This window comes from Haliaeetus albicilla, chromosome 22 (genome assembly GCF_947461875.1).
Source record: "Haliaeetus albicilla chromosome 22, bHalAlb1.1, whole genome shotgun sequence".
NCBI lineage: Eukaryota > Metazoa > Chordata > Aves > Accipitriformes > Accipitridae > Haliaeetus > Haliaeetus albicilla.
In genome coordinates this window covers 16,382,441-16,409,835 of record NC_091504.1, presented here as the reverse complement: position 1 = coordinate 16,409,835, position 27,395 = coordinate 16,382,441, and the positions used below count along the sequence as shown (strand labels likewise).

The 27,395-nt window shown below is 42.3% G+C and overlaps 1 protein-coding gene and 1 long non-coding RNA gene across 4 annotated transcripts in view; one reads left to right on the top strand and one right to left on the bottom strand.

Moving 5' to 3' along the window:
- XYLT1 (xylosyltransferase 1) overlaps positions 1-27,395 on the bottom strand; it is a 204,390-nt gene that overhangs the window by 4,678 nt on the left and 172,317 nt on the right. For 2 of the 3 annotated variants that reach the window (XM_069810039.1, XM_069810042.1), the window contains 5 exons: positions 19,553-19,769; positions 17,282-17,458; positions 15,015-15,277; positions 11,294-11,489; positions 4,976-5,309 (listed from right to left, as the gene is read on the bottom strand). In XM_069810039.1, coding sequence (XP_069666140.1) covers positions 4,976-5,309; positions 11,294-11,489; positions 15,015-15,277; positions 17,282-17,458; positions 19,553-19,769 — 1,187 coding nt within the window. The remainder of the gene's footprint in view (positions 1-4,975; positions 5,310-11,293; positions 11,490-15,014; positions 15,278-17,281; positions 17,459-19,552; positions 19,770-27,395) is intronic. The other variant, XM_069810041.1, reaches the window with a different exon arrangement.
- LOC138690534 (uncharacterized) lies at positions 3-1,493 on the top strand. Its single transcript, XR_011329313.1, has 2 exons — positions 3-600; positions 1,200-1,493. It is a non-coding gene; the product is annotated as an uncharacterized lncRNA (long non-coding RNA).

Genomic DNA, 27,395 nt, shown 5'->3' with positions numbered 1-27,395 from the left:
TGGATTAGGTTAAAAGGCCTTTGAGATGCATGCGTGCATCGCAGTATGTCTGCTAATGCTGTCAAGCCTTTGAAAGAAGTGGCTGCAGTTAGAGGGCACAGGGACCAGGAGCTGGCGTTTAAGGCTCCCAGTCCCTGGAGCAGCAGAGATCAGAAGCCAGCCCCATGTCTGGGGCATTTGATCAAGCTAGGAACCAAACATGAAAGGTCTCTCTTAAGGCAAAGAAGGAGGATGCTCTTCTTCACTGCCCTCCTTGTTTGAAGGAAGAATGGTTTTACTTATTTATTTATTTTCAATCCAGTGTTTAGTATCAGCTTGAGGTTTGGGGCTTTTTCTGCCGCAGAAGTGAATCTGCCCACTGGCTCACAGTAACCTATTTAGCTTTAATGAAACAGGTACTATACATTAAACGCGTGACAACTCATTATAGTCACTCCAGCTGGGAGATCGCTGTGGAAACTTTGCCATGAATATAAACTCAAATTTAAAAAAGAAATTGCTTTGGCTTTTTCTCTGCCCCTCTCAGTGCCCCTGGGAGACATGTGTGATCACACTTGGCATGACTGCTTCACACGGACTTTGTAAAGCGCAGAAGTGCAGGTAAGTGGGATGATGTGGACGCAGAGCCAACCTCTACTGAATTCACTGTTTTCTTAGGAATTGAAATCTACTTGGTAGCTTGGATTGTAGTCTGTGAACTGCTGGCTAAATGCTCTGAATTATACCTGTTGTTTGGCTCTGCCTCTCCAGTCCCTACACGTGGGACCTGGACATCTGGCTTCGAGTCTCCAAACTGTGCTTAAATTCAGGCTGCCTAAAGCAGGCAGCAAGAAACCCCCATTTCTGTCTGTTATCACGGCTAGTGATCTTCTTTCTACTGATCTTCTCCCTGTTTTGTCTCCTCCACGTTACATTCCCTCTCTGTCTTGGCACAATTTAATCCCAGGGCATCCTGCTGGTCCTTGGCAGCCCTCCCGTGTCCTTACAATGAGCACAGAGTACTCGGCTTTAACACACTCAGCCATATGGTGAGAAACTCAAAATCACCATTTAGAAGAAGAATAAAACAGAATCTGGCTGTGCAGGATGTAGGGGGAAGGAGACACTGGTGGAGCAAGTGAACCTGATTTCTCCGAATGATTTATCTCACAAATTCACTTAATCTTCCCTTTCTTTTCTTTTTTTCTTTCTCCAACCAGGCAAACACTTGAAGCCACTCTCAAGCCAGAAGATCTACTGAAGGCAGACCTGATCAATGACACAACTCAAAACTAGAGAAAATAGACACAGATTTGGATGGTTAAACCACGACACAGAGGGGCAAGAGGAGCAAGAAAGGATAAAAAACATTAGATTCTAGACTTCCCACTGAAACAGCTTTGGAAACCTCATTTACAGTGGAAACACCCCAAACCTCCCAGCATACTCAGTAATTCCATGTAAGATTTGATCTCCGTTTTGAAAAGGTCAATAAATCTGTGTTTTTAAAACAATTTACATTGTCAGTTATGCCTATCTCAACACAATATCAAACACCTGCTTTTGATTTTCCTTTATGGTTTTACTTGCATGCACAGACTTTAGGCCAAAATTAATATATAAATGGGAATAGAAAAATGAATAAACTAGCTGCATATGCTGTTTTTATAAACGGCTAAACAAAACATCTTTGCTGGTGGCTGTGCCATGATTTTTTTATTTTTCACAGAACCAGAGAATCACAGACTGGTTTGGGTTGGAAAAGACCTTAAAGATCATCTAGTTCCAACCCCCTTGCCATGGACAGGGACACCTTCCCCTAGACCACATTACTCAAAGCCCCATCCAACCTGGCCTGCAACACTTCCAGCAATGGGACATCCACAAATTCCCCAGACAACCTGTTCCAGTGCCTCACCACCCTCACAGTAAAAGAACTTCTTCCTTACAGCTAATCTAAATCTACCCTCTTCCAGTTTAAAGCCATTACCCCTTGTCCTATCACTACATGCCCTTGTAAAAAGTCCCCCTCTGGCTTTCTTGTAGGCACCCTTTAGGGACTGGAAAGTTGCTATATGGTCTCACCAGAGCCTTCTCTTCTCCAGGCTGAAAAACCCCAACTCTCTCAGCCTGTCTTCATAGGAGAGGTGCTCCAGCCCTCTGATCATCTCAAGTCCTTTCCGCAGGGCTGCTCTCAATCCACTCATCGCCCAGCCTGTTTTTGTGCTTGGGACTGCCCCAACCCATGTGCAGGACCTTGCACTTGGCCTTGAATTGTATTCTGAATTGTAATCATGAATTTTGAGTCACGATACAGGAATGAACAGGTTTCGCTTTGATTATTCAAAAGAGGAGCAAATGGCTCCCTTCATGATGCTGGGAAGCCAAAAGCAACTTTTCCTTGTTGTACTCCATGCTGAAGTGATGTGTAGACAAGGAATTAGGAAATATAGTGACTGTTGTCATGTCCATGCTCTCAAGATACAAGATTTTAGTGGCTGCTGTGCTGCTGCCAGATTTGTGCAAATGATTTTTAGAATGACACAAACAAATTACACACAAGACCATGGACAGATTTTTCTGTATGTAACTACGTGGACTCCAGTTTCTATGTCTGGAGTATATGAGACATAGCGGGCTGAATCATTATCAAGCAAATGACATGCAAAGTGGTATGAAATGTATCAGTCATTCAAAAAGCTTCTGGAGTAGCAAATTGCTTTCCAGAGTAATCTTTCTGACAAGAGCTATAGCTTTTTTTTCCCTCTTTTTTTTGGGGTGTGTGTGGTGGGTGTGAAGGAGGGTGGTTGGAAGAACAAAATTTTAAAGAAATCCCTAATAAAACATATTCCCCTCTTCTGCTGACAACTCCTGGCTAAGTCTGATGTATGTTTTACTTTCAGGGTTAAGACAATAATACTATTCCTTCATTTTAGAAGATTTTTGGCAGCTTTCGCATTGTTTACAACAGTAACAGAAATTGTTCTTTTAGAAGTTCTAATTCTTCTGTCATACTCTCACAATGCCTTTATTTGGCAGAGAAAAATATATTTAAATAATAAAGTGGTGACAAACTGACAAAAGCTGGAAATCAAAGCTAAATGACAATTGCCTGCACAGCGCACAATAGTGTCACTGAGACAGAAAGCCTTAAAAAACCCAAACAGGAATTTGCATTTTAAATACAATTCTAACTACAGTGGAGTGTCACTATCTGCCCCTGTAATTAATTTTCTTCTTTACCTTCATGCCTCAGACATCTGGAGATTATACATCACATCATCAGTAGCAAATCACTCCTGAGGCTTTCTTCCTAGATAATACTGTTCCCAAGCTTTATACTTCATTCCAATAGTAGGTTCTAGTTACCATATGAATGAACAGGGCTCTTTAACAAAAAATATGAGCCAGATCTTCTCCCTGTGTATCAATGGGCAATACAGCATAACTCCATAATTTCAGTGGAATTATTTCAGATTCAGAGTTTGGACCAAAGGGAGTTTTGCCTTTACACCATAAAGTGTGGGGTCATGGTTGAAGTCTGAGACATGCTTAAGTGTCCACAGGACTCTCATGTTATAGGGAAAAGCAGCAAGGTTGCTGGCTACATGACACATTTTCCATCCAATTTATGCCTTGACTGTTAAATTACCAAAGAACATGGAATTCATTAATTTCCAGGAGACGATCAGTAACAGCTGCATTTAGAAGTAGGTTGCCTCAAACTTTAAAAATGTATTCCTTCCACACATTGTTTCTTCACAATTTATCATTGCCTATTAGCTAATAACAGCAGCAGGTTGTTGGTAGTTTAGTTTCTGCTTAAGAAACGATGCCACCAAATGTTAGAAGAAATCAGTAAGTTAGCTCTTCTGCTGAGAAATATGTAGAATCAAGCTCCTGTTGAGCAAGATAAGGGCCGCATTAGCTCTCAGCAGTTGTCTGGTGGTGTTTGCATTACAGAAGCAGCACATTATGCTGGAAGGTAAATGCCTGACTCAGTTTATTTGCTGCCTTGTCAGGAAGAAGAACTTCTGAAAACTTAATAGGATCATTCATGTATCTAGCAAATTTAAGATGTCTAAAGTTATGAATATTAATACTGGGCAGATGGAGGCACTTGAGCACATTAAGAGGAATGGTAAAGATATTCATAGCAACAAACTTGTTTTGATCTTACTGAATAAGGAAACAGGTATGGCTACAAAGCATTCTCTCTTCTCCCAGCCCAGTGCCCCCGGCACTGGCTGAAGACCCTAATGCTCAAACAATGCCCAGGCCAGTGCAAACTGCTGCTGGAGCCTGTAGACGCTGCCAGCCCGAGAATGACCTCTGTATTCGGATGGCTCAGGGCTGCCGTGGCAGGGAAGAAATTGGTTGCTTTCTAAAAATGTCAGCGTGGGTCTGACAGTGTACTTACTGGGATTGCTGTATCCATAGATATTTCTGTAACACAACTGTTTGGTATGTACTGAGCAGGTTTTGGCAGGTATCAGGCAAGAGTGAATGCCTGGACCTGACAATAGGTCAGGTGAGCTCTGGCCTAGGGTAATTTCATCTAGTTCAGCATTTTGTGTATTAATGCGTTTATCATTAAACACATAGACTTTGTTACAGTTTTATAACAAACATCTGTAACTCTTGATGAGCAAATGTGAATGAAAAGCAGCAGAGAAAGGTCCATTTTTCTTTCTGTTTCTACATGATGGCTTTTATGATTGCTGTTAGATTACTGAGAGTCTGAAGTTCTCTGGATTCTGAACTGTGCATACTTTAAAGATATAAATAGCCTTTTGTTCAAAGTGGCTGTGTTTTACAGACTGGATACAGACACTTCCGCTTGTCTTAGTGCAACAATTTCTTCTGATTTAGTATCTATAGAATTCTTTTCTTTTCTCCTTTACCAATACAGTGCTACTTCATTTTTAACAGCAGCCTTTAGAGTGAATACAGACACAGTAACTGTATTATTCCTGTACCAAGTAATAAAACTTACCTTGTTTGATAGGCTGCCGATTAGAGAAGGTGAGAGGAGTAACAAGGAATTTGGTTTCAGCTACTTGTACCCAGTGGTGCAGAATTTTTATTGTCCAGACACCAGGTCTCAGGGGCAAATTCAAAGGTGGTTTGTAGTGAGTAAATTCGGCACTGGATTCAATAAGAATGTCATACGTTGCTGCAATTACATTAACAGGATCCACCCAAATGACAGTAACGGTGACGTTGGGGCCTTTTCCCCATTTCTGCATGCCAACTGGCTCATCTGTTGGCCCGAGGAGTCCTCCAAAATTCCGGAAAAGCCTTTCCTTGGCGTCCCATTCGGTGCCAATCTGAAATCAAAGACCACATCGCTGCTAACTTCATCTCTGTAAGCATCTAAGACCCTTACATCAAATAAGGGCTCAAGACACACAAATCATATTTCTCTAATGACATGAATTATGCATACATAAAAAGGTTGATGGCAACACAACCTAAGATCATAATGTGTACACAAATTGTGAGACAACCTTGAATGCAAGGCTTGGTTTTTTGGTCCAACTGTCCACTTTTGATTGATATAAAGGTTTTATTTATTTTAAGAGTGACATAACAGGCTCTAGCAGCTCTCCTTTTCCTCCACGTGGAAGCAGTCAATAAAGGACCAAGCCTAGTGACTGAACACAGGCTATACATAGAAAAAAATATGACCCATCATCTCCTGGGTCATGAAAATGTATTATACGTTTCAGAGACACACCCTGCAGTAGAGACCTACCCAGTTACTGCTAAGACCAAGGAAGAGGCTTTTGCTGACTTTAGGACAAGTCATATCAGGTCCTTCACTACAATCTCTATCCATGAGATGCTGTCTTCCTTGCACTCCCTTCTTGCCTGATGTGGGAAGTTATTTCTGGTAAACTCTTTTCTTACTGTCATAATAGTGACATTGTTTTTTATTTATTCACTAACTAACAGTAAAGCAGCTGATTCACAATCTAGTGTAAATATTTAATGGACCTTTCTTTTTCCTAGCAGCTTTCATATTTCAATGCTCTTTGTATGAATTTTAATGGTTCACCCATAAGCCACGGGTTGATACAAGCTTACAGGCTGTTGCCATTAATACTTGTACACTACTGAAAATAAGCATCTCTGAACAGATAGTGTGAAAATACAGTAACTGGCCTTCTTAGGCCAACTGAAAGGCTTTTTACTGTCCCAACACTAAATCTAGCATGTGTTTATGAGGCTGACCGTTAACAAACCACTTCTGCCAATTCTCAAGAAGCCAGCCTGGTGGACCACAGTATTGAAGGCTGCAGATTTGCTTTTGGAGGAAGTGCCCACCTTGCTTGTCCCATGAGGTCCCGTTCCCATGATCCCAAATCAAAAGTGATCAATATCAAACACAAAAAGATTTGAGGGACCCCATTTGAAGTGAAGAACAGGAGAACCCCTTGGCTCCTTTTGGCAAGCAGACATCTGATGTCATTCCTTGGAGAGACATATAAATGTTTTGGCCAGCCTGGTACTGAATGCCCTCATAGTCCTTCAGGTCTTCTTTGGCCTTAATCTCCAAACAAACAGTGTAGATGACCTAGGAGTTGACTTGTTCCCTATACAGAAACCATGGGATTCTCTCAAGCAGTCTCCAGAGGCCCATGCACACACAGACAGGATCCCCTCTTTCAGCATACGTGGATACTGAAGATTTCCCCCACACAGAGCTGTCCTTGTCCCTAATCTTCACCTCACATGGGTATGGTCAGAACCTGCTTTCTGGAAAGCATAACAAATAATTGTAGCTCATTTGCTTCAGAGATTTTTCTTCTGGATTTCATCTTATTTCATAAAAGAATAAGTGGTTCCAACATAATGCCAAAATCCCCCTAAATCCGTAAAACATAACAATTACCTGATGCCTACTACCACTGATACCTATACTGGAAACTGTCCAGTCCCCAATGCCTTCTAAATAAATCACTGTGGTTGGAAGACAAATTACAGGAGGACTGCAAGCAAAAAGCTACAAGGCCAGTAGAATAAAAACCTACCGTCCTAAATCCATCTGTCATCATACAAATTCCTCCTACCGGACTATGACACTGCAGAATATGAGACAAAATGAGCCTTCCACTACTCTGCAATCAACACAGCAGAATCGCTGGTATTTCAGAGGTATTTCACCTAGCACACCAGCTAATCAAACCAGACAGTGTAGCCCAGATATCAGACCCAAGCATCGACTGCCTCGAGGAGCTGTCAGTGCGTACTCTCCTGACATGACTGACTGACTATGTATGGAAATAAGCTGAGAAAGAAAATTTCCTGACCAGTTCTTATTATCTACTCCGCCAACCCCCACCGAGCGCAGCCATGTCACACCTACTGGAGCTCAAGGGACCTGGAAATAATAAAGCCACAACATGTGAAACAAATCTATACCCTCTTGGGCAAGGAAAAGCCTATAAGGAAGCTCTTTCCACCACATTCGATATTTCTTACTGAAGAACTCCTTGAAGAAAGCTTACTTCATCCTCAAAAATTAAACATTCCTCCCTGACATCCAACTATTTCCGCCTCTTTAGTCTCTCATCCCTGGGAAAAGAAATCAGAAAGTTACAGTCCCCAGGCTCCAGCCTCCAGGTGACACTGCTCAACACCAGGCTGCGCAAAAGATGTTGAGAAGTGTTCACATGTGCAAAGGTTTATTAGAGTGGACTGTAGAAGAGCCAAGGTTGCTTTTGGGGAAAAACTGCAACAAAATTGTTGGCTGGTTTTTAAGCTTTAAGCAGGCATCTTACTGGGTTCCCTAATGTAAACCAAAAGTTACAGCCAAAGGGCAGGAGAAGAAGGGGAGGAAGGGACAATTCTCATGCTGGTGGCAATTGCTCCCCCTGAGAGCCTGTCACAACACCACTGTCAGGGTGCAACAGATCAGGCCCTCAGCAAGGCAAAAGGCAGGCACCTGGGCACCCTGCAACACCACACATGGCCCCGAGCCGGGGCTCAGACCAGACAAGGTGCTGACACCGCTTCGGGCTGCGTACCACAGGCCCCGAAGGGAAGGGAAGGGAGCTGCACACATCTATTTACAGCATCTGCCCTTTATGTCCAGTTTTCAGCTGGGGGACATACTTTTCCATGCTGCACAGTTTACAGTACAAGCTGGTTTCAGAAGCACAGTATTTTAAAGGGAATTTTACTTAAAGCACTAGTTAGAGGTTTATACATCTTCCCTTGAACTCTGCACAGCTGAGTTCCCAGTACTGAGATGTCTGATTTTACAGGCCAAGAGATACTACAGTCCTACAATATTTTTCATAGCCCCTTAAAACATTGCAAGTAGGCTTTCACTTTCAAATGGAATACACCAAGCATGGGATGGAATCAAGCAGTAATGAATATCTGATAAATTATGAAGGGATGTGGCACAGAAACTGACATTTTCCACATCATTATTTTAATCACTATGATTTGGGGTTTCAAGAGCAGGCACTGTGCACAGGGTATGTTTGGAAAGCTGGAACTCTCTCATTGGCTTAAAACCGCTGTTTCTATCTCTGTTCAGTCCCAAGATAAAATTTTCCCAAGATAAATTATGTCTTGATTATGGGTTTGTGTCTCATTGCTCACTACAACCAGGACCATTAGGTTCACACAATGCACACTAATTGCCTGCCACCTAGTTTATTTTATTCTCTGTGATGAATCACAAGTCTTAACAAGACCAGAAATGAACTTAGTTTTCAACTGATATACGGTGAGCTGAGACTTTTAGTACTGTACAGCAAATCAATCTTCTACCCTCCATGTAAAGTTGTCATGAACCCAGGCTGGTAGGATACATACTGTGTACATTGTGCACAAGCCAATTTTAGAAGGTGTGGGTGTTTCATGCTTAGAAATCGTCTCTCTTGGATTTCCTGTAAGTTTATTTTATTTTACTCAGCCCAAGACTGAGTACAGGAGCTGTGTGCCATTGAAATGCTATCATTAACCCCACTGGCCGTTAGGCAGTCCAGCCGGCTGATTTTTTTCCACTTGTCTTTACGTGGTGTATGGCAAAATCTGCTACTTGGGAAGCAAAGTCTGCGCAGCAAAGCAAAAGAGCAGAGCACAGAAGGGCTGACTGGAGAGATCCTGTCATCTCTGCTGCAATTTCAGTCGTGCATCAGGGTCACAAATATACCTGGGAGCACATTCGATGCAGCATATTTGTGCTCTTCCTGCTGGCCCTGTCGGTGTGAGCTGGGAGAGGGAAGAAAGCTCCCAGCTAAAAAGGTCCCATTCAGTTTTAAATTTCTGCCAAATCATGGGGTGAAAGTTATTGAAGAACCAGCACTTATGTGTCCCAATAAGCACAAATCTTAATTTTCTTTTCTGGTGCTTAACCTGTGAACATTGATGCCCTCATCTCAGCTGAACTGCTAAGTTTGTCTTACACTTGCTGGACTTTGACAAAGAAGTGGCATTTTAATAAGCAGTAACAGATCAGAGGGTTTCCAGCCACACTAAAGCTGAAGAGGTTAATGCTGGATTTATACCAGGGTAACAGAGAGAATAATTTGGCTCAGAGGCAGAGATGCCTGCAGGCCAAGGGAAGGCAGAAAGTAAAATAAACAATTAAGAAATGATTAAATTATTTACTTTGTACCTCCTGGTCTTTTAAAATATGAATCATCTATGAAAGGAGAGGATAATTAAAGAGTTTAGGCAAGAAGAAATAATGAAAACAAGTAAGCAGCCACTAAAACTCTTTTTGTGCATTTCAAATAGAAGAAAATGTTTCCCTAGCCTGGAAAAAGCTCACCACTGATTAAATCCTTCCCATGCTTTGCACTCACTCAGCTTCACTGCAGCAGCAGTTCCTACAGGGCTGCTTACAGACCAGCTGTGGTCTATGAGGCCATGAAGAGCAGCTCATTAGTCCCGTGGGATCCGGGGATCCTCCCTGCAGGGCGACACACTCCACAGAGCTGTGGGCACAGTGCAGCGAAGAGGCCACCCACATGCCACCACCTCCCCTGTCAGGGGAGGCTGACACCGGGCACTGCTGCTGCAGGACATCATCAGTCAGGCTCATGCTTGCCGCAGGGCTAGTTTTGGGGAAAAAAAGGTGCACTGGGGCCAGGGGGGACCTGGCAAGTGGCTAGCGAGTAAATTCTGGTCCCAGGTGTGTTTCCTTCTGTCAGCTGCAGTTGTCAGAAGTCAGACGTAGTCTTTCTAAGTATTTTTGAGTTCCAGAATACAGAGATCGATATATTTCTTTTCATCACAGAATTAGAAAAAAACTCTTCTTGCTGCCAGCTCGGTTGCTTTCAAAAGAAAGACCCAGAGCAGGCATCAGGATGAAAGTCAGATTAAAAGTACCAAATAAACAGCAGAAATACTCCTACAAATCACAAGAATTAAAGCTTGTATGACCATTTATCACTGCATGAAATGGCAAGCCTACCATCAGACACATTGATAAATGAAACACACTTTCCATCCATCTCTTTAATGGCACATTAGTGTCATGGATTTGCCATGCACACCAAAACACTGAATCCTACCTAGGCATTTCTTAATTGCCCAAGAAGATAGTAATTTATGGACTTAGCCATAATGACTAGAACACATTTGTTCAATCAATTTTATACCTTAATTGAAATTTGTGGCTTAACAAGAAAAATCATGAAATTAACTACTCAGACAGTTATATCTTTAAAACAGAACACAGATGTCAGGTTCTATTAGTGGTCAACTTTCCTGATATATTTTAGGGTACTTTTTTTACACTCTGTGTCAGATCCCGAGACAAATTCCTAGAAGAAATAACAGGATTTGTGGGGAAACCTCAGCCACCGCTGTGAGAATTTTCTCTTTTGTGTTACAACATCAATATTCTGCTCACATGTGGCATTGGTGCCTGACTATCACTAATTTTGTGAGGTTTTTTTCAGCATACTCTTGAGAGGAATGCTTACCCATACCCATTCACATCTGGAGCTGCAGAAACATGGCATTTTTCCCAGGTATCTCTCACAGCACTCACAACAATCAGTCACAAAACTTTTAAGTTACTGAACCCCTGTTACAACGGCAAATACCTTCCATTTTTTCTCAGAACAAGAGTGAGGACACTCAGAGTAACGTAAGAAGTGAGGGTTGACCACAGATCTGAACTGACAACAGTATCTCCTTCAACGAAGAGGATGTGCATTATGCTAGAGAGCCACTCTCACCTAAAAATTACATGGAAATACAGTTTCCAAAGGCTGCTGAATTAGTATGCAATCCCTCCAGAGGCTCGTGATATTGTGCATAGGTGGCTACGAATACTTACCTCTGAGAACTGCAACCTTCCAAAATCACTTGGTGGACTTGCGATCTTAAAGACTTTCTTGGGCATCACCCACGTTTCCAGAGTTTCCAGTTTACTGACAGCCAGATTGGTTGCGTGGTGTCTGATTAGGAAGCCTTGGAAACGGTCAGCAAGGAAGTAAAGGTGGACGGAAACTGGATGGCCCATGGGGTAGTATCTGTAAAACAGCACACGCACACGCTCATCAGTTACACAAGAGAGACATGAAATCTCCATTTACTTGGAGCTAATGGCTTAAAAAGCATTCATTTCAACTAGAAAATTCACCACTGTACATTAAGAGATTTCAAATGTGTTCATGACTCATTATCAAATATTCTTAGGCTGTTCCAATTACCCTGAAACATAAAAAAATGTTACTAAGAATATATGCTCATTTAGAACTTACTCGCAGCTCTAAGCTCTTTAGGAGATACCTCTGCATGCCAGAAAACTCCCCTCCCTTACCACCTCTTCTGGGTAAAAAGTGCCACCCAGAAATACACACTGTTAGGCTGCAGCACCGTTCGCTAGGATAAACGATGTTCAAGAAATGCGTCTATTGCTCCAAATCAGGTGGCCTTCTTTTTTTTGCCTTCGGCAGGGTTAGTCCCTACAGATGCCTGGCAAGGGCAGTGCCGCCCTCGCTTGCTGTGGGACAGCAGCAGGCTGGGGACACCAGAGGGTGCTGCGAGGCCGGGCACAGGCGAGCTGATGCCCCGCTCCGTTCCCCGCATATAAATCTGATCCCCAACCGATTCTCCAAGGGCAGTGCTCTGTAGCGTGCCACTGCAGCGAGGGACACCAGGACCCCGTCCCCATTTTAGGTCTCCTTTAGTTTAGCAAATAAACTTCACATTCCTTAAAGATTTGAGGTTGCTTTTGCTGTGTATTTTTTACTCATAATTAAAAATAAACTGAAAAAAGGTCAAACAAACAGGAAAAACCTCTCATCGGGAGATTTGGAAGCTTTCAGTTACAGTTCGGATTTAAAGATATTGTAGTCGTGGTTTCAAATAATAAAACTTTACGGTCAATTGTCTGCTATTGTCTCAGCAACATCCGTAATGATGTTTGTGTACATATGGATGCATAAATAATTAAAAACGTGTTATTCATAGCTCTGAAATCAAATATTTTGCTACTTCACAGCACTGACATTAACTGTGAAACAAGTGTGTTTGCAACACATGTAAAACCAACCAGCATCACACCCTCCCAGCCAAGTCAGCTAAGTCTGACTCCTCATGCTAGTTATTACATCTCAAGACATAAGCACTAAGAGGAGCTAACCAAGAAGGACTTTCCATTACATGAAACCAGCAACACCCAGAAGGAAGTCTCTAGAGCTTTAGAAATAAACATAACAAGATGGGTTACAAACAGGGCCAGCACTGATGGACTGAGCAAAAACACAGCAAAGCTACGCAGCCAATACCAGCAACAATCTGACTTCTGTTCTGAGTACTAAGGCCTCCTGGTTTATATGTGTGCAGCAGCAAATATTTACAATATCCTTGAAATAGTCTGAGTAAATTGTCTCTTGGCAGCAATGACTAAAAATGCCTAGAGTTGGAGAGAAATAAATTAAATCTCGATCACACATTAATGTTGCTTCCACTGAAGATGCTGATACACAGTCTAATTTGGTACCAGAGCAGTCTGCGGGGGGCATGGCTTTCTGAGGCTGTGAGCTAGCCCTTGTTAGAAAAGTGTGCGAGGCAGCTTCTCTTATAAAAGTCTCCTGGGCCGCTGCGGGTGGCAGCATGGGATTGACTCCAAATGTGATCCGAAGCAGTAGAGGCTTTCCTCAGAGCACCTGCAGCAGTGTGAAATGAGCTGGGGCGGTGACTGCAATATCAGCTAACTTTGTGCTGCTGTTAGCCCTAACAGCCAAGGGAATACTGTCGAGGTGCTCATCCCAAATAGATCCCTGCCATTACTGCATTAGAGACATGCAAAATCACGAGAGGGAAAGAGGAAGGGTATATATGCATACACCTAGAAAGATGACATAGTATCAAGAGAGAAGTGAGGCGAATCATAAACCTGAGGATTATCCACCCTTCTGTGATTTAAATTGCACGCTGACTCACAGTGTTTTGAGGGGGCTCAGGTAGGTACGAAAATGAAGCCTCCACTCCATATCATTGTTTGCAATTCCTCCCTGCACTGTTTCGTGAGGCTCCAGCCTACTGTAAAGGAGCTTTATCCCAGAGGCAGCTGCAATCAGCGGCGGATGACATGGCTTCCCTATCTATAATCTGAGCAAGCTTGAAAAGCACCTTGAGCTCCTGTGCAATGAAAAGCTCCCCAGAAATGAAATTGATTATTGATATAAATCATCTTCAGAACACTGACAAAAGGAATAAGCACAAAAGTAATAGTCAAATTATTTCAGTACTGGTTATACATAGCTTCCATCCTCTCTGCTGGCTTCACCCTGCAGGACAAATGACCCAGGACTTCTTTAGGTCTGCCTTTATTTCATATAAGGAAAGCATGTTACTAGTGATTATTTCTATCTAATTGTTATTGATCTTTTATTGCTTTGCACTGGTAACCTTTACTGGCAAAGCTGTAATAGGAATCTGGATCACTTATTGCCACATCTTTCTAAATGGGACATTGCTCAGCAATTCTGTGACCGAGTAGGAAGGTCAAGGCGCATTTGGTTCCCTCTTGAGAACACAAGGAGGGCAAAGTCCATCCGTCAAAGCACAAGGAGTGTCTTCAGTATTTGCTGACTTAGGCTGTATGTGTTTTCTATTAGAAAAAAAAAAAAGGCAAGGTCCAAAAAAATATATTCTGAAGAAGGAATTAAAGAGACTGTAAAGTAAGCCTTTAAAAGATGAACCCTCTCTGCTTTGAACGTAAATGGCTTCAGATGTGTTTGCAGGCAGCAAACATCTACCATGAAAAGAGCCTTTTCTGTGAAAGTCTAACTCCAGGAATTCTTCCTTCAAATCCTTTTTAGACTGAATTCTTCTTTGCTAGGCTTGTAGGTGAAAAAGGAATCTGGAATATAGGGGGGGTTCCCTTTAAAAAATAAGGACTTCTATTTGATATATATATATATATATAGGGGTTTTTATATATATATATATATATATAGTTATACATACGTACATTTATTTGATGCTAATGGATCCCACCAGTTGCAACACTTTTGGCACAGCCAGCTGTACCAAGCAGGCAAACTTAGCTTGAGCAAGTAGTTCTCTGTACTCCATGAATGCACCCAGGGGAACAAACAAGCAAGGACCATTAACCTGCCTGTGTTCAGATTAATTCTGAAATCCTGTCCTCTGCTTTTGGTAAGCATAATAGAGGTGAACATGACCTCTGCTGCAATCACATGGAGGGTTTAGGAGCTGCAGGTATAATACACTTGCTGAAATTAATCAAGAAAACACAGCAGTGGGGGTAGCTCTGCCCAACTGGATCCTGTCAGTCTTCATCAAGCTGGAGAGGAGCTCCTTAAAAGTGCAGCTAACAGGTCACATAATGTCAACCCTGAATAACCAATGCTTTATTATGGGCATAAATACTCCTGGAAATAAGCGCTGTACACTTGCAGCTGCCGAGCCCTGTTTGTGACGGTACGCTCCAGCCAGCACAGCCAAGTGGATGAACCAGTGCTCGGCAGTCCAGTCTGTGTCCCCTGAGACACCCAGAAGAAGAAAGACAGACTCAGACTAACCGGCAGCTGTTGTCTCCAGCAGCATGGAAAGAAGTCTCAGCTCTCCGCAGGCCCAAGCGGGAGAATGCATGGTACATGGTGAGGGCGACGTCGCTGAGGGTGTGCACGCCGTCAGGCTCATCGTACACATTCTCCCAGTACGACCGGAGGCCGGGTGTGCCAGACGGGTAGTTGCCGTACAAGTAGTAGTCCAACTGGCCAATTATCTCTTGATTCACTACAGCTTCAAATTTGCGGGCAAAGAAAGTTGGCCTGGCAGTCTGCTGTGGTGATACGAAAGGAAAAGACACTGGAGTGAGTTCCCATTTTCAGCCATGACACTTTGTCCTTAGCAATGGGTTGGAGCTGAGGACATGAACTGGTTTGCCCCTTGGGCAAAGGTGACTTAGAAGGCCACCTTTGTGACCGTTTGTCCTTAAGAGTGTTGTTAAGATTCAGATAAAAACTACGTAATTACTCAATGAAAATGTAGGTGTGCTAATCCCTTCATACCAACAGCCCCCCCCCGCCCGCTGCCCGGCTCTGGAAAGCTCTCCCAGGTGCTGGGAGGGGTGGGAAACGCTCTCTAAGCCCCTGTGTTAGCCTGGAGACGGCGCAGCACTGGCACGTGTTATTAGTGGTCAGGCAGCGAGCAAAGCATCCTGTGGCACAGGGGCTCAGAAAAGGCAGAGCAGTACTTTGCATGTATGGATTTGCTGCTACGAGGTGGTAAGAGGACTCTGGGAGAGGTGCCATTTGTGGCTGAGGTTTCTCAGCTTCTGACTGGTCCCGTACAGATTTTTTGCTCTGCACTTGACACAATCTTGGGTATATTACGGGTTTATATGCTACCCAACTACCACTGGCTTTTAAAAAGCCTTTGTTCTGACTTGCTCATATTTGAGCATGGGTTCTGAGGGGCTGAGGAGTTCAAAAGTGCCCCAGATGGTTGAAAAATTCTTTTGAGGATGCTCAGTTTTACTCTGAGATGGTGCATGCTGTGGGCTCTCTGATCTCCTCCTCTGCAGCTTGCTTTGTGCCTCTGTGGGAACTGCGAGCAAGCCTTCTGGTGCCATGTGTTCATCTGAGGGGCTCTCTCATCAGGCAAGTGTCAGAAGTTGCCTTTACATCTATTCTAATTTTGAACTTTCCCTTGCAGCTCAGTTTACCTGATTGTTTTCTGAAATGTCGTTGTGGGTTGTTTTCCCAGCCTGGAGCAGGTCAGCCTCTGTAGACTGGCAGGAATTTTTTAAGACTTGCCATTTATTCTGTGCTGGAGACTTTCCTGGGATTGATGTTTGGGGCAGCAGAGCCTCTCTTAGATAATGTCCCATTTGCTCTTTTTGTGAGTGCCTGTGTCACTGACTTCAACCGCGCCTGGTAGGCAGCACATTACAATAAAGAAAAGATCTCTGTTTCGGAGCAGTCATCATTTTTGTGCTGTAGGGTAACACATTCCCCATCCCACACAAAGCCTGAACAAACATGCTTTATGCAGGGAACCCCGAGGAGCTGCAGGGATGGAATTGCAAATCTGGTGACCTTGAAACAAGCGGTTGTTCATTCTTAATAGAAGATACACAGGCCAGATACAGTCTTGAGACCGAGTGCACCCTTGAGCACAAGGATTTGCTCTCATGTCTGCCTTGAGGAAACTGTATCACAGAGTAACCGATTTAACTTTTTAAGGCAGTGCTGCCAAGCCTGGGTGATCGAAACCACATGACTCTGGTCCCCAAAACCACAAGATAAACTTAAACATAATCCTGTTGATGAATATAATCACGAAAATTGATTTGCCTTGTGCTACATAAGCCTCTAGCGGGCACTCTAGTCAACTTTTAAGCTTTTTTCAATGATGAAAACCACTGCTTAACAGTGAAAGCCAGGAGCTTCATGAAATCATGAAAGCATCTGAGCTGGAACTTTGGAAAAAAACCTTTGCAATAAATTCACAAGAGTTACCAAGTAATATTGGTACAGTGAGAGATGTGTCAAGCTTCCCTGCTTTCTAGCACAGCAGACCTACCAATGCCAAGTAGTCCAAAGAGCTGCTTTGTGACCTTACCACACAGTGGTAAGTCTCAAGGGCCAAAACACAGTAGAACCAATCTTTTATTCTCCTGAAATTAAGAGCAGAGATTCCTCACACCTCTTTCTCCACCTTGCTTGATGAAGTAAAAGCTTCCCTTCCCACTCCCTGCCGCAGCCATGCAGCCAGACCACTCTCCGCACCCCAGCAGAGGGGGAAGAGCTTCTCTGCGGGTATCAGGGTCTGCTTCAGTTACCTGGAATCGGTGGAAGTCTGCTGGTTTGAAGTCATTAGGTGAACAGCCACACCAGTCAACAATGTGCTTGTACTGACACTTGCAACCGAGTTTACGGTTCCAGTTTGTGATGCGCAAGTTGTTGTCCACCATGGAGTCACAGTACGGGCTATTTTCCAGAACAGTGTGAAAGAAGGACTGCAAGAAAGACAGAGCAGATCAGTGCATTCAGCTCCTCAGGCTTCCATTTTCTCCTTCACTTCAGCCCATGGGCCTGAACCTAATGCAGGTGACTTATTTTCTTTCAAAATGACAAAATTAACAAGCTCTATTGTTCTGCCATATATGAAAAGCACTCTACATGTATGTATTCCACAGAGCATGAAAAAATCACAACATACTATAGACCAAGCCAAACTGCAATAACATACAGTTGCGGCCTTGCTACAATAACCTGGCACAGAATAGTTGCACTTCTGCAATGACCAACTTTGGGCATTGGGAGTCCAGAGGACTCCAGAAAAGGCAACCGGTGCCCGAATTTTTATTTTTATTTCAGCTGTATGAGCAATTCCCCTTATTTCTCTTCTGTAAGCTACTCTCTGGTCTAATAGATTTAGGACTATTTTCCTGAGCAATGTGTTAATGATATATCTCAAGTTGTTTCCTAAGACAATTCTCAAACCTTCACCATCACCCCGGTTACTATGAAAAAAATACAGTCTCAGACAGCTCTTCTGTGGGTGTCTCTATCTCCAGCACTCCAAAATGCATTGCTAGTTGAATGGCCTTGTTCTGAAATATACAGTTCAACCCAGGCACCAGAAGGGCATTCTGCCTCCTGCAATTACATCTGAAATCATAAGTCTTTATGTGCTGACTCAAGGCAGCAAGGAATTCCTATTGGGCTATCCTAATTATATCATCATAATATCAGCTATTACATAAATCATGTGTAATGGGGACTCATATAGCAGGTTAACAGGTCAGTGAAGGCAGCGCAATTTTAAGAAACCAGATATGTATCTTGCAAAGAAAACCTTGTAGGAAGAAGCTATGGAATATGATCACATTTAGCCCTGTAAAAGATGATTTTTGGAGTAGTGACTTCTCTTTAAAATCAGCAATAGTAAGACCTATAAATACCCAGCACAACATTAGCACGGCTGGCCCCCAAATAATCCCCCTACCCTTTTTAATGTTAAATGACAGCCCAGTGAATATGGATTTTATGCTTGAACTGTTTGGTTAAACCCATAAAGGCATCCATTCTCAGTCAAGCGAGAGGAAAAAAAAACCCTACCCAATTACACGTTGCCCTGTGTCCTTTTATAATGATACAGAAATTTCTCCTAGATAATGGATGAAAAGGTTATCAGAGTTGAGACAAAAGGTGATTTTTAACAGAAATGGGATTAAAGCAAGATTATTCAACATGTGTGTGGAATAATAAACCCGTATCAAAAGATGACAATTGCTGTGTTCTATTGCAAACTAATAAGCCTAGATTTGCAAGATCAGTCTCATAAATCCCTCAAAATGTTCCACTAGCAAGGAAGTAAGTTATTGTTCTAAAGACAGTCATCAGGTCTTGCCTTGGGATGGCTGCATGCTATGCCTGGGAGCAGAGCCCGACAAACCAGGGGAGCAAGGTACCTGCTGAGGCAGGTGCAGCACAGCCTGACAACCCGCCAGGCTCTGTGCTCCATTTGTAGATAACGCACATCTCCCTGACACACTGCCGCATGCTAGACGAAAACCCATCCTGGTGTGCACTCCCCTTCTGCATCACTTGTGGCCAGAGCGATTCCTGAGTGATCTAAATGATTTGTGACTATGCCTTCTAGCTGAGTTTTGAACGGAACAATAAACCTTTGTTTGTAGGGTTTTTATTTTTAAAGAAAAGGGCTGGATAATAGCGAGGAAAGCTACTTATGAAGACAATTCGCCATTTCTAATAGCCTTCAAAGGCTTTGTGGAGGAACAATTTGCGAGCAAAGGGCAGCTGGACTTTTGGTTGTTCGGTAATAGATTAATAGGCTTAAAAGTATAAAACAAAGCCACTCCTTGCAAAAAAGTCCCACAAACAAACAAAGCAACTAAACAACTGCAAAAGTTGTTCTAACACTAAAGGACTTACTCGTCATGGGAGTAAAATTCTCATTACCCACTGTGGGATGATCCAAAGCCCACCGAAATCAAGTGGAAGCCCCTCTGACTTCGGTGACCTTTGGGACAAGCACAAATGTTGCAGTTTTGAACACAGAGAGGGATTGCTTTGAATTCACATACCTCAGCAGGAAGTAACGTGTAAGAGTAAAATCTCTTCATCTTTGTTACCAGGTCATCATTAGAAAAAGTGACATACTCCACAAACTTCCTGTTCAGGAGAAACCAGTCCGACCCTCCATCGACTGCGATTCCTTCTGGGATCCTCCGGTCCCCCAGGCGCCACATGTGGGTATCACATTCTAGGAAAAGTCGATCCAGTCCTTGTTTTCTGATAAATCTGAGGGAATACAAAAGCAGTCATTAAAAGTTAATTTGTATTTTGTTATCATCACTAGCTCTATAAATAAAGTAGCTACTTTCTCAAACAAAAAAGGATAAAAAGGTCACTTGTTTATATTTCTGTTCTACTCATAAATAATGTAGAGAGGTTTAATAAATCATTAATCAGTTATACGTTCAGTTATAGAGGCAAAGATCAACAGATTGCTTTTAAACATCATTTACACCTTCTGCTCTTAACAAACCACTGCAGAAGAACCATAACATGAACAGGAACTAAACAGAATCTGTGTGATAGGCTTCTGTCTCTAAATAAATGCACAGTTTTTGAAAAACAGCAAACCGTACATAAAGGTAAAACGACCAATTTTCTCCTATGTTATTATTCCATGAATTTTTCTATTGGAGTATTGTTAATTAGGAAGAAATACAATTGCATTGCTCTTTGCTGTAGAATGAGTATGTGTGCTCCATTTTCAAGTCTATGGGGAACAATGTTTTGTTATTGCTGAACCATGAATAAGAGGATCAACTGCAGAACTGTAAAGTTATGGAAATGAACTATTTGAGACCAATATAAGAAGAAAAAGAAGAGTTTGAAAATCAATCTATGTTTGAAAACACTTTGGACTGGATGCCCACACATGTTTTGAGACTGGCTGATCCAGGTTTCTATTCGTTATTCCATTTTCAGAATTATTTCCCAGAAAGGGAAGCAGGGCAGCCATGAATTAGCACAGGCCTTCGCATGGGGGGCTGAGCGCTGTTAACAACGCTGAGTTGCTGTGTTGAATACATGCTGCATGTTCTGAGCGATAATAAATGCTAGCTTACCAGACTGTTATAGTAACTAACATCCACAAAACCACGGATCTCACCGGATGCAAGAACTGCAGGCTAACAAAAGCTGCGGCACCTACGCTGAGGAGGACACTGTAAGACCTGGGTTTCCTTCCTGAATGACACACCAGGGTTCTTAGAAATGTTTTAGGATTAGGAAGTCAAGAAGACATTTTAGTGGTCCTCAAACACAGGCAACTAAAGGAAGGGGAAAAGAAATAAAAGTTAAGGAACACCACCAAAGCTTTCTGGACTCCTGCATTTGGTAACTTGAGCGTTAACTCCGTAGGCTAACTCTCTGGTTAAAGTTTTCTCCTATACCAATCAAAGAGCTGAGACGCAATTACGAAATGGTGCATATTAATTTTCAAAAGGACTGTAAATGACTTCAGGGTCTATGTCCTACTGATAGCTATGTCTCTTCTCACAGTATGAGAAGTAGAGCTCCTCTGTTAACACAACAGTGCAGAAAATGTGTAGATGAGAGTGGAGAAATTTTTCTTTCCATGAACAAGTTTCTAATTTCATGTTCCATTATGAAGGATAATAGAAAAGCCTTGCAATTTTAATGCAGTGCTCTGGAATGTAATCTTCAAATTCAATATTTATGCAGTTATCTCCAAATCAAATATTAATGTGCCTGAAAGTTTGGTCATTTATTTATTTCCCTCAAAACTAAATGCTCATTTGAGTTAATTATTTTAAGAAAATAATAGAATTTTATCGACCATATTTAAATAGGAACGTAAAGTTCTTTTCCATTAAATAATTTCTTTCAACTGCTATCTCTACCAATTTATCACCCTTTATTCTCATTTTCAAATAGAAGTTTCCTTGACTGCAATAGAAACCCCCAAATAAAAAAAACCCACCCGACCATTTAAAAAACTCCTCTACTTACAAACTCCCTCAGCCTTTATTACATGATAGGGCTTACAGTTAACTAATACCAGAAAGCCCAGTTACACAACTTCAGCCTTATTGTCTGAAATCGGCAATAGAAGAGTATGGCCACGCTCAAGATGAGAAGGTGCCAGCAAATCTGGGCTCACAGCTTCAACATTACCCAAAATGGTTGACGGGCTCCTTTTCGGTATACATACACAGTTCTGTGGCTTTTTTGAGCTAATAGCTTGGACAAGCAAATCTCGGTGTATAGAGTGAAATAAGACAATTCTTGGGAGCACAAGTGTTTTCACAACAAATCTCAGTCCTAAAATCTTACACAACAAGGTTATTAGAAGAAAACTAAATGTACTTTCCAACCATTCATCCTCCAGCAAGGCAGCGCTGCCCAACTGAAGAGCAGCAACACCTTTGGAGACCTGCAAAGAGAGGACCCTTTTGCTAATGCTTCTTGAAACCTTCCTAGAAAGATCACATCAGGTTTTAAATACCAGTAACAACCAAATAGGAAGCAGGCATTTTTCAGAAGGTTCACCTTTACTGGACCTGCTTCACACACAGTCATTACACCTAAACCAAATAACACATTAGCATAGCAAATAATTTCCTTTTATCTATGAAGCAATAATTTATACAAGGGGCTCTGAAGACACAGCTCTTCACTGGGAAATTGCTTGCTATCTGTAAATGTTCCTTGGGAGCCAAGGGGACCGAGTATATTTTAGATCTGCTGGAAGCTAGACGATCCTGCCTGAGGAGGCAGTGGGTCGCCCTAGCAAGCCTAGGCTGTACTGCTGGCACACAGAGAACTGAACTGCAACCAAACTGGAAAAGATGGATGAGGTTTTTTTTTTCTCTCTAGATTCTCTTCTAGGATGACAGATGCTCCTAGCTACTCCAGCAATAGCGATTTTGGCACTCAGGGAGGCAAAAACTTACTATAAGCATATTGGATACTGCCTGAGGGAAAGGGAAAGGTGTTATTTGTATGCGACGTAGGCCTTTTCAAGAAATCAAAACCCCTCAAACACTACAAACAGTTCATAAAGACTCTTGACTAGCCATCCAACAATGCTCGCAGCAGCCACCTCTGAAAAGAAAGATAGAAGATGGAGGGCAAAAGCATGACCCTACTGATTTGTTTCTAGACTTATGCTGTATTTCATTAGTTTCTGGTTATGCTCAATGTAATACCAAACCAGTGTATTTTATGAAGGCATGCCAAGCTTCAGAGAGAGTAATGAAATACAAAAAATGGTGATTTCTCCCTTAAGTCTTTCTCTCAGGTTTCACAAGACACCTAGCAGATGACACCCAAATTAAAGTAGAAAAAATGGATTGATAATAGCATTTCATTAATCTTAGTCAACGTTGAAAAATTTAGGTTCTTCCTGGCACCCTGAATTTCAGGTAAGACTGGCACACCTCTGACAACTGCAAATGTACTTGCCAGGATAACGACACACAATTGCACCACAGTATGGTTAGCCAAATACAATGGAGATCGCCATCAGATAAAGACACTTGACCTTTCTCCTGATCTAAGACAAACAACAGGAGGAAAATAACGATGACAAGAAAAGAGAGTCAACCAGTAGAAAATAAAATTAAAATAAGACTGGGGTTAAGAGAAAGCATGCCATTTTACCTTATTTCATAGAACACCCCGTCTAAGACATTTTATACTTACCCTTAATCAATTTTAACTCTTCCTAAAGAGCCTCCAATTTGAGGAACCTGGATTACACTTGCAAGTAAGCAGCAAGCATAGCATAATATGAACGCATCTTGCCAGCTGAGCTCAGCAGTCAGGGAGCTACACATGTGAAAGGGGCCGTTTGCGCCCTGACTATGCATGGATGCAGCCTTAGGGTTTACACGCCTCTGGGTGGTTATTTTTTACTTTGTTAAAAAGCCTACTGCCTGCAGCACATGGTCTGTAACACTGAGTACAGATAGTTAACTGTCCAGACAGCTCATGATTGCAATCCAGCTCACAGAACTCCTCTTACTTTGTAGTGTATTTAAATATTTATAATTGCATTTGAGATGAGACTCTAGGATTGTATAACACATAAAGCATTTGTAAGATGTTTAGCACACGCTCCTACAACATGAATATAAACACATAGCTCAGCTCTTCTTACGATATGTTTTAACTACTAATAAATATTGTTGCACAGTTACTTAATACCAGCAAAAATATCACAATCAAATATCACCCTTTTGGATAGTTTTCTCCAAGTGACACTGCATACCACAGCAACTCTGAGAGGCCCCCTCTCTTGAATGCTCACACTTACGCAGTACATAAGACAGAGAGTTCGCTGTTTTCCGAAGTCTATGAATGAATAAAACTTTCTTAAGCATCAGAGGCTATCAGATTGCTAAACATTACTTCTAATTCGTCACTAAAAGGTTTTTGTCTGGAAAGAATGTATTTCTTGAGGTGAAAAGGTTTTTTCCTGAATGTTTCCTGTTTCTGGCCTCTTGCCTACAAAACCTCCTATCGACATTTCACTGCTAACCAGGTGCACCCACCAGGACCTCATCATTATTACTCAGTATAAAAGGTAAAATCTATGAATAAAAGTTAACAATGTGTCAGCGAAACAACTCATCACAAGTTCAAAGTCAATGTCAAAGCAAGGGTCTGCAGAGCTTGGGAGTTGGAGCTCCACTAGCACCACGTCCATGCTCTCCTTACTGGATGCGGACAAACTCTGCACATTGCTTTGACTCCATCTGCTCCTCTTTCAACTATCTTTAAACAAAGATTTGAAGAAGTCAGCCACTTTTGGTGGGAAAAGTCAAGTAAATATTTTTATGGATGAGAAATATGAGAGGCTCTTGCCAGCAGTGTTTGCACAGCCACCTTGGAAACACTTACCAGAGTCAATCAGTCGGGAAGCATAAAACAATAACTTGCAATTTAGGTGACCAAGTAGAAAGCGCAGAACAGTAATTTGACAATCTTGAGTGTAACAATTGCAACAAGTAATTTGTGAGCAATCTCTAGGCTACAATATATCTCCATAAACCAGTCACTGAATAATTCTTTGTAATAAGCAAGTTCATAAAACCCAAACCTGCACAGAGCAGTTTCATTCCCTGCCCGCTGCAGGCCAGAAATCCTGGCCTCCATTGAGTATGCGATGAATTTCCAGTTGACTGCGACATAACCTTGACTTCATCCCATTTCCATGAGCAGCTCTATTCTATCAAGGGTTACACAGTATTTAAAAAATCTGAAATAATTAATAATTGGCTATTTAAGCACGATGTCTGTCTCAGATAAACATCTGATCTTGCAGAATGTTTCCCATACTGCAGATAGGATCTTGCAGTATGTTTCCCAAGACCTCTTGTTGTTGTGTCAAAAGCCTCCAGGGCTGACCCCCCACTCCCGAAATGGAGCTGAAGCTTGACAGGGGGAATAATGTCAGAAAGGAATAGCACCTACTTAGTCTGTCAAGGTGAGGAAGATTTCCTCCCAGTATGACAGGCAGCATGCAGAAAGTGCAGAATGCACAATTCCTGCTGTTTCAAAAGGCTGTGAAAAAACTCTCAGTATAGATAAAAACAATGGAAGAAAAGAGGGAGAAATAAAAATTGTAACCTGCTTTCCAATGTGTTTAAACTGCAGCATCCTGAATGTACATTACGAGGTAAAAAGCAGAATTCTTATCTTTCTTTAATTCCCTCACTCTGAAGAAAATATTATAAACACAATACTATCCTAACAATCCCCTAAGCTTTAATGCCAAAGCACAAATGAACATCAACAATATCATAAAGAACTTCTCTCTTGACTGGATTTGCTATAGCGAGATTGGGCTTATTTCACATGCGAAAGCCAAACCTGTAAGTAAGCGCACAAACTGAAATGCTTTCACTGGCTAAACGCTCGGAAGTTAACAAGGAACATAGGGAAATCTTACTTTCAAAATATGATTAGTGCTTGTCATTCCTATCTCTACATGCCCTACAACCGCGGAGGGCACCGGACCTTGTGGAGCAGCAGAGCGCGACGGGCGTGTGACTGGAGGGGCTGCCAGCCCCGCACCGCGGGACCACCAGCTGCCCCGGTGCGGACAGCACGGGCGCTGACCTCAGGAGGACAGGGATTGACTCCAGAGCAGAAAACGCAGGTGACACGGCCGCGAAAAATAAGCCAGCACTGAGAGATGCCGTTGGTGACATTTGTTCCTGCAGTTTCCGTGGGTGTCTAGGAGCTGGCCTGCAAGTCATCATGAAACCAAGCAGCTCTACTGGGAAGATTTTCTGAGGGTCCACGTTACCACTTGTCTCCTAAGTACGTTTAAACAGTTTTATGCTCAGTGTGCAAGTAAATCTGGGGCAGGCAACTGGTCTGCTGCCACAAAGGTTGGACAATATAAGGTTTAGATCATTTACAGTGTAGCAAAAATGGTACTCTAACTGGCTCTTTCAAGTTACAAGTCTACCTTGAAATACTATGTTAAACGTGGCCCTTCTCAATCAATGGCATTTTATGGAAACCAAATATCCATGGCATTTAGGGTATTCCACACAAGATGCCATTGAACACTGATGAATACACACATTTTATCTGGATATTATTCTGTCTCTATATGGACATAATTAGATTTTTCAAGCTTTACAATAGGTGCCTCATACTCTACATAATTTCTTTCTGCTTCTTTCATATGTCATTTTCTTAGTATATCCATTTAATGCTTTAGTCATATCACATCTTTGCATTATATTTAGAAGCAATTCCTCATGATTCTTTCCTCTCATTCACCTTTTCCTAAGCATTAACTTCCACTGGTTTTAAAAAACCTTACTTTCCATCTTCTGGAAATCTCTCTTTCAGAGGACGTCTTAAAAAGCCTTAATGCTTCTCAGTATTTTAATGTTGCAGGTCAGGGAGCAAACTCTTCAAGTGTCCCAAAAATAAAAAACCTCTGAAATTGTTTTTAGTTGTAGGAAACTTGCGAGTCTATTTTTTGCAGTAATGACTCTACTAGGAATTGCCTTGTTTTGACAACAGTTCTATACAGTCCCTTGTGAGTACAAGGCTGCAGAGGGACTTTCAAAGACTTTCCTGTGGGTTTCTTTCCACCACTCTTCACTTACAGTATCTTTTAAGAAACACTGGAACAGCTTTTACAGGGACAAAAATGTAATGGCTTCCTCTCACGATCAGGGAGGCCACAACTCAAGGGATTTTGTTTCTTTTTATATAAAATAAGCAAAACGGAGAAAACTGCAAATGATAGTGTGCATAGATGTAGCATGAATTCACCACAGACAGACTCAATGATATGAAATCTGACATTTTGCCATCTGTTTGTCTCCAATAAATGTCTTCTCCAGAAGATTTCTCGTCCCTCACCTCCGCTTCTTCCCAACACCCACATGACTGAGCAGCCTCCGACCTGGGAACGCTGCTGGGCCTGAGCGGCTGAGCTTGAAGCCATCTCATCTACGTGATGCTGCTGCTGGAGCAGGTACAGCACACGCTACCGCTTCCACCGGGGCCAGCAGATCACAGCTGCTGCAGTGCCCACAGGCAATGCAAAGGGACGCGCAGTGCAGAGGACCCCCGGTGTCCACTACAACAGCATCTCACCCCGTGTTTCTACTGTGCTTACCATCTCGGGATCTGCATAGTAGACATCTGCATACTAGACAACGGAAGAAAGAAAAGGAAATGGTGATTCAAACTTTCCAAATGATTGAGGGCAAGTGTGAGTCACTTCTACACAGATTTTCAAGCTACCAGGCTATTGACCTGTAGGTAAAACAGGGCCAACAGTATCTGTCCAACTTAAAAGGGTGTTCCCTGCCATAATTATTTTATAAAATGTCTCAGGACCTTGGATGAAAGGAC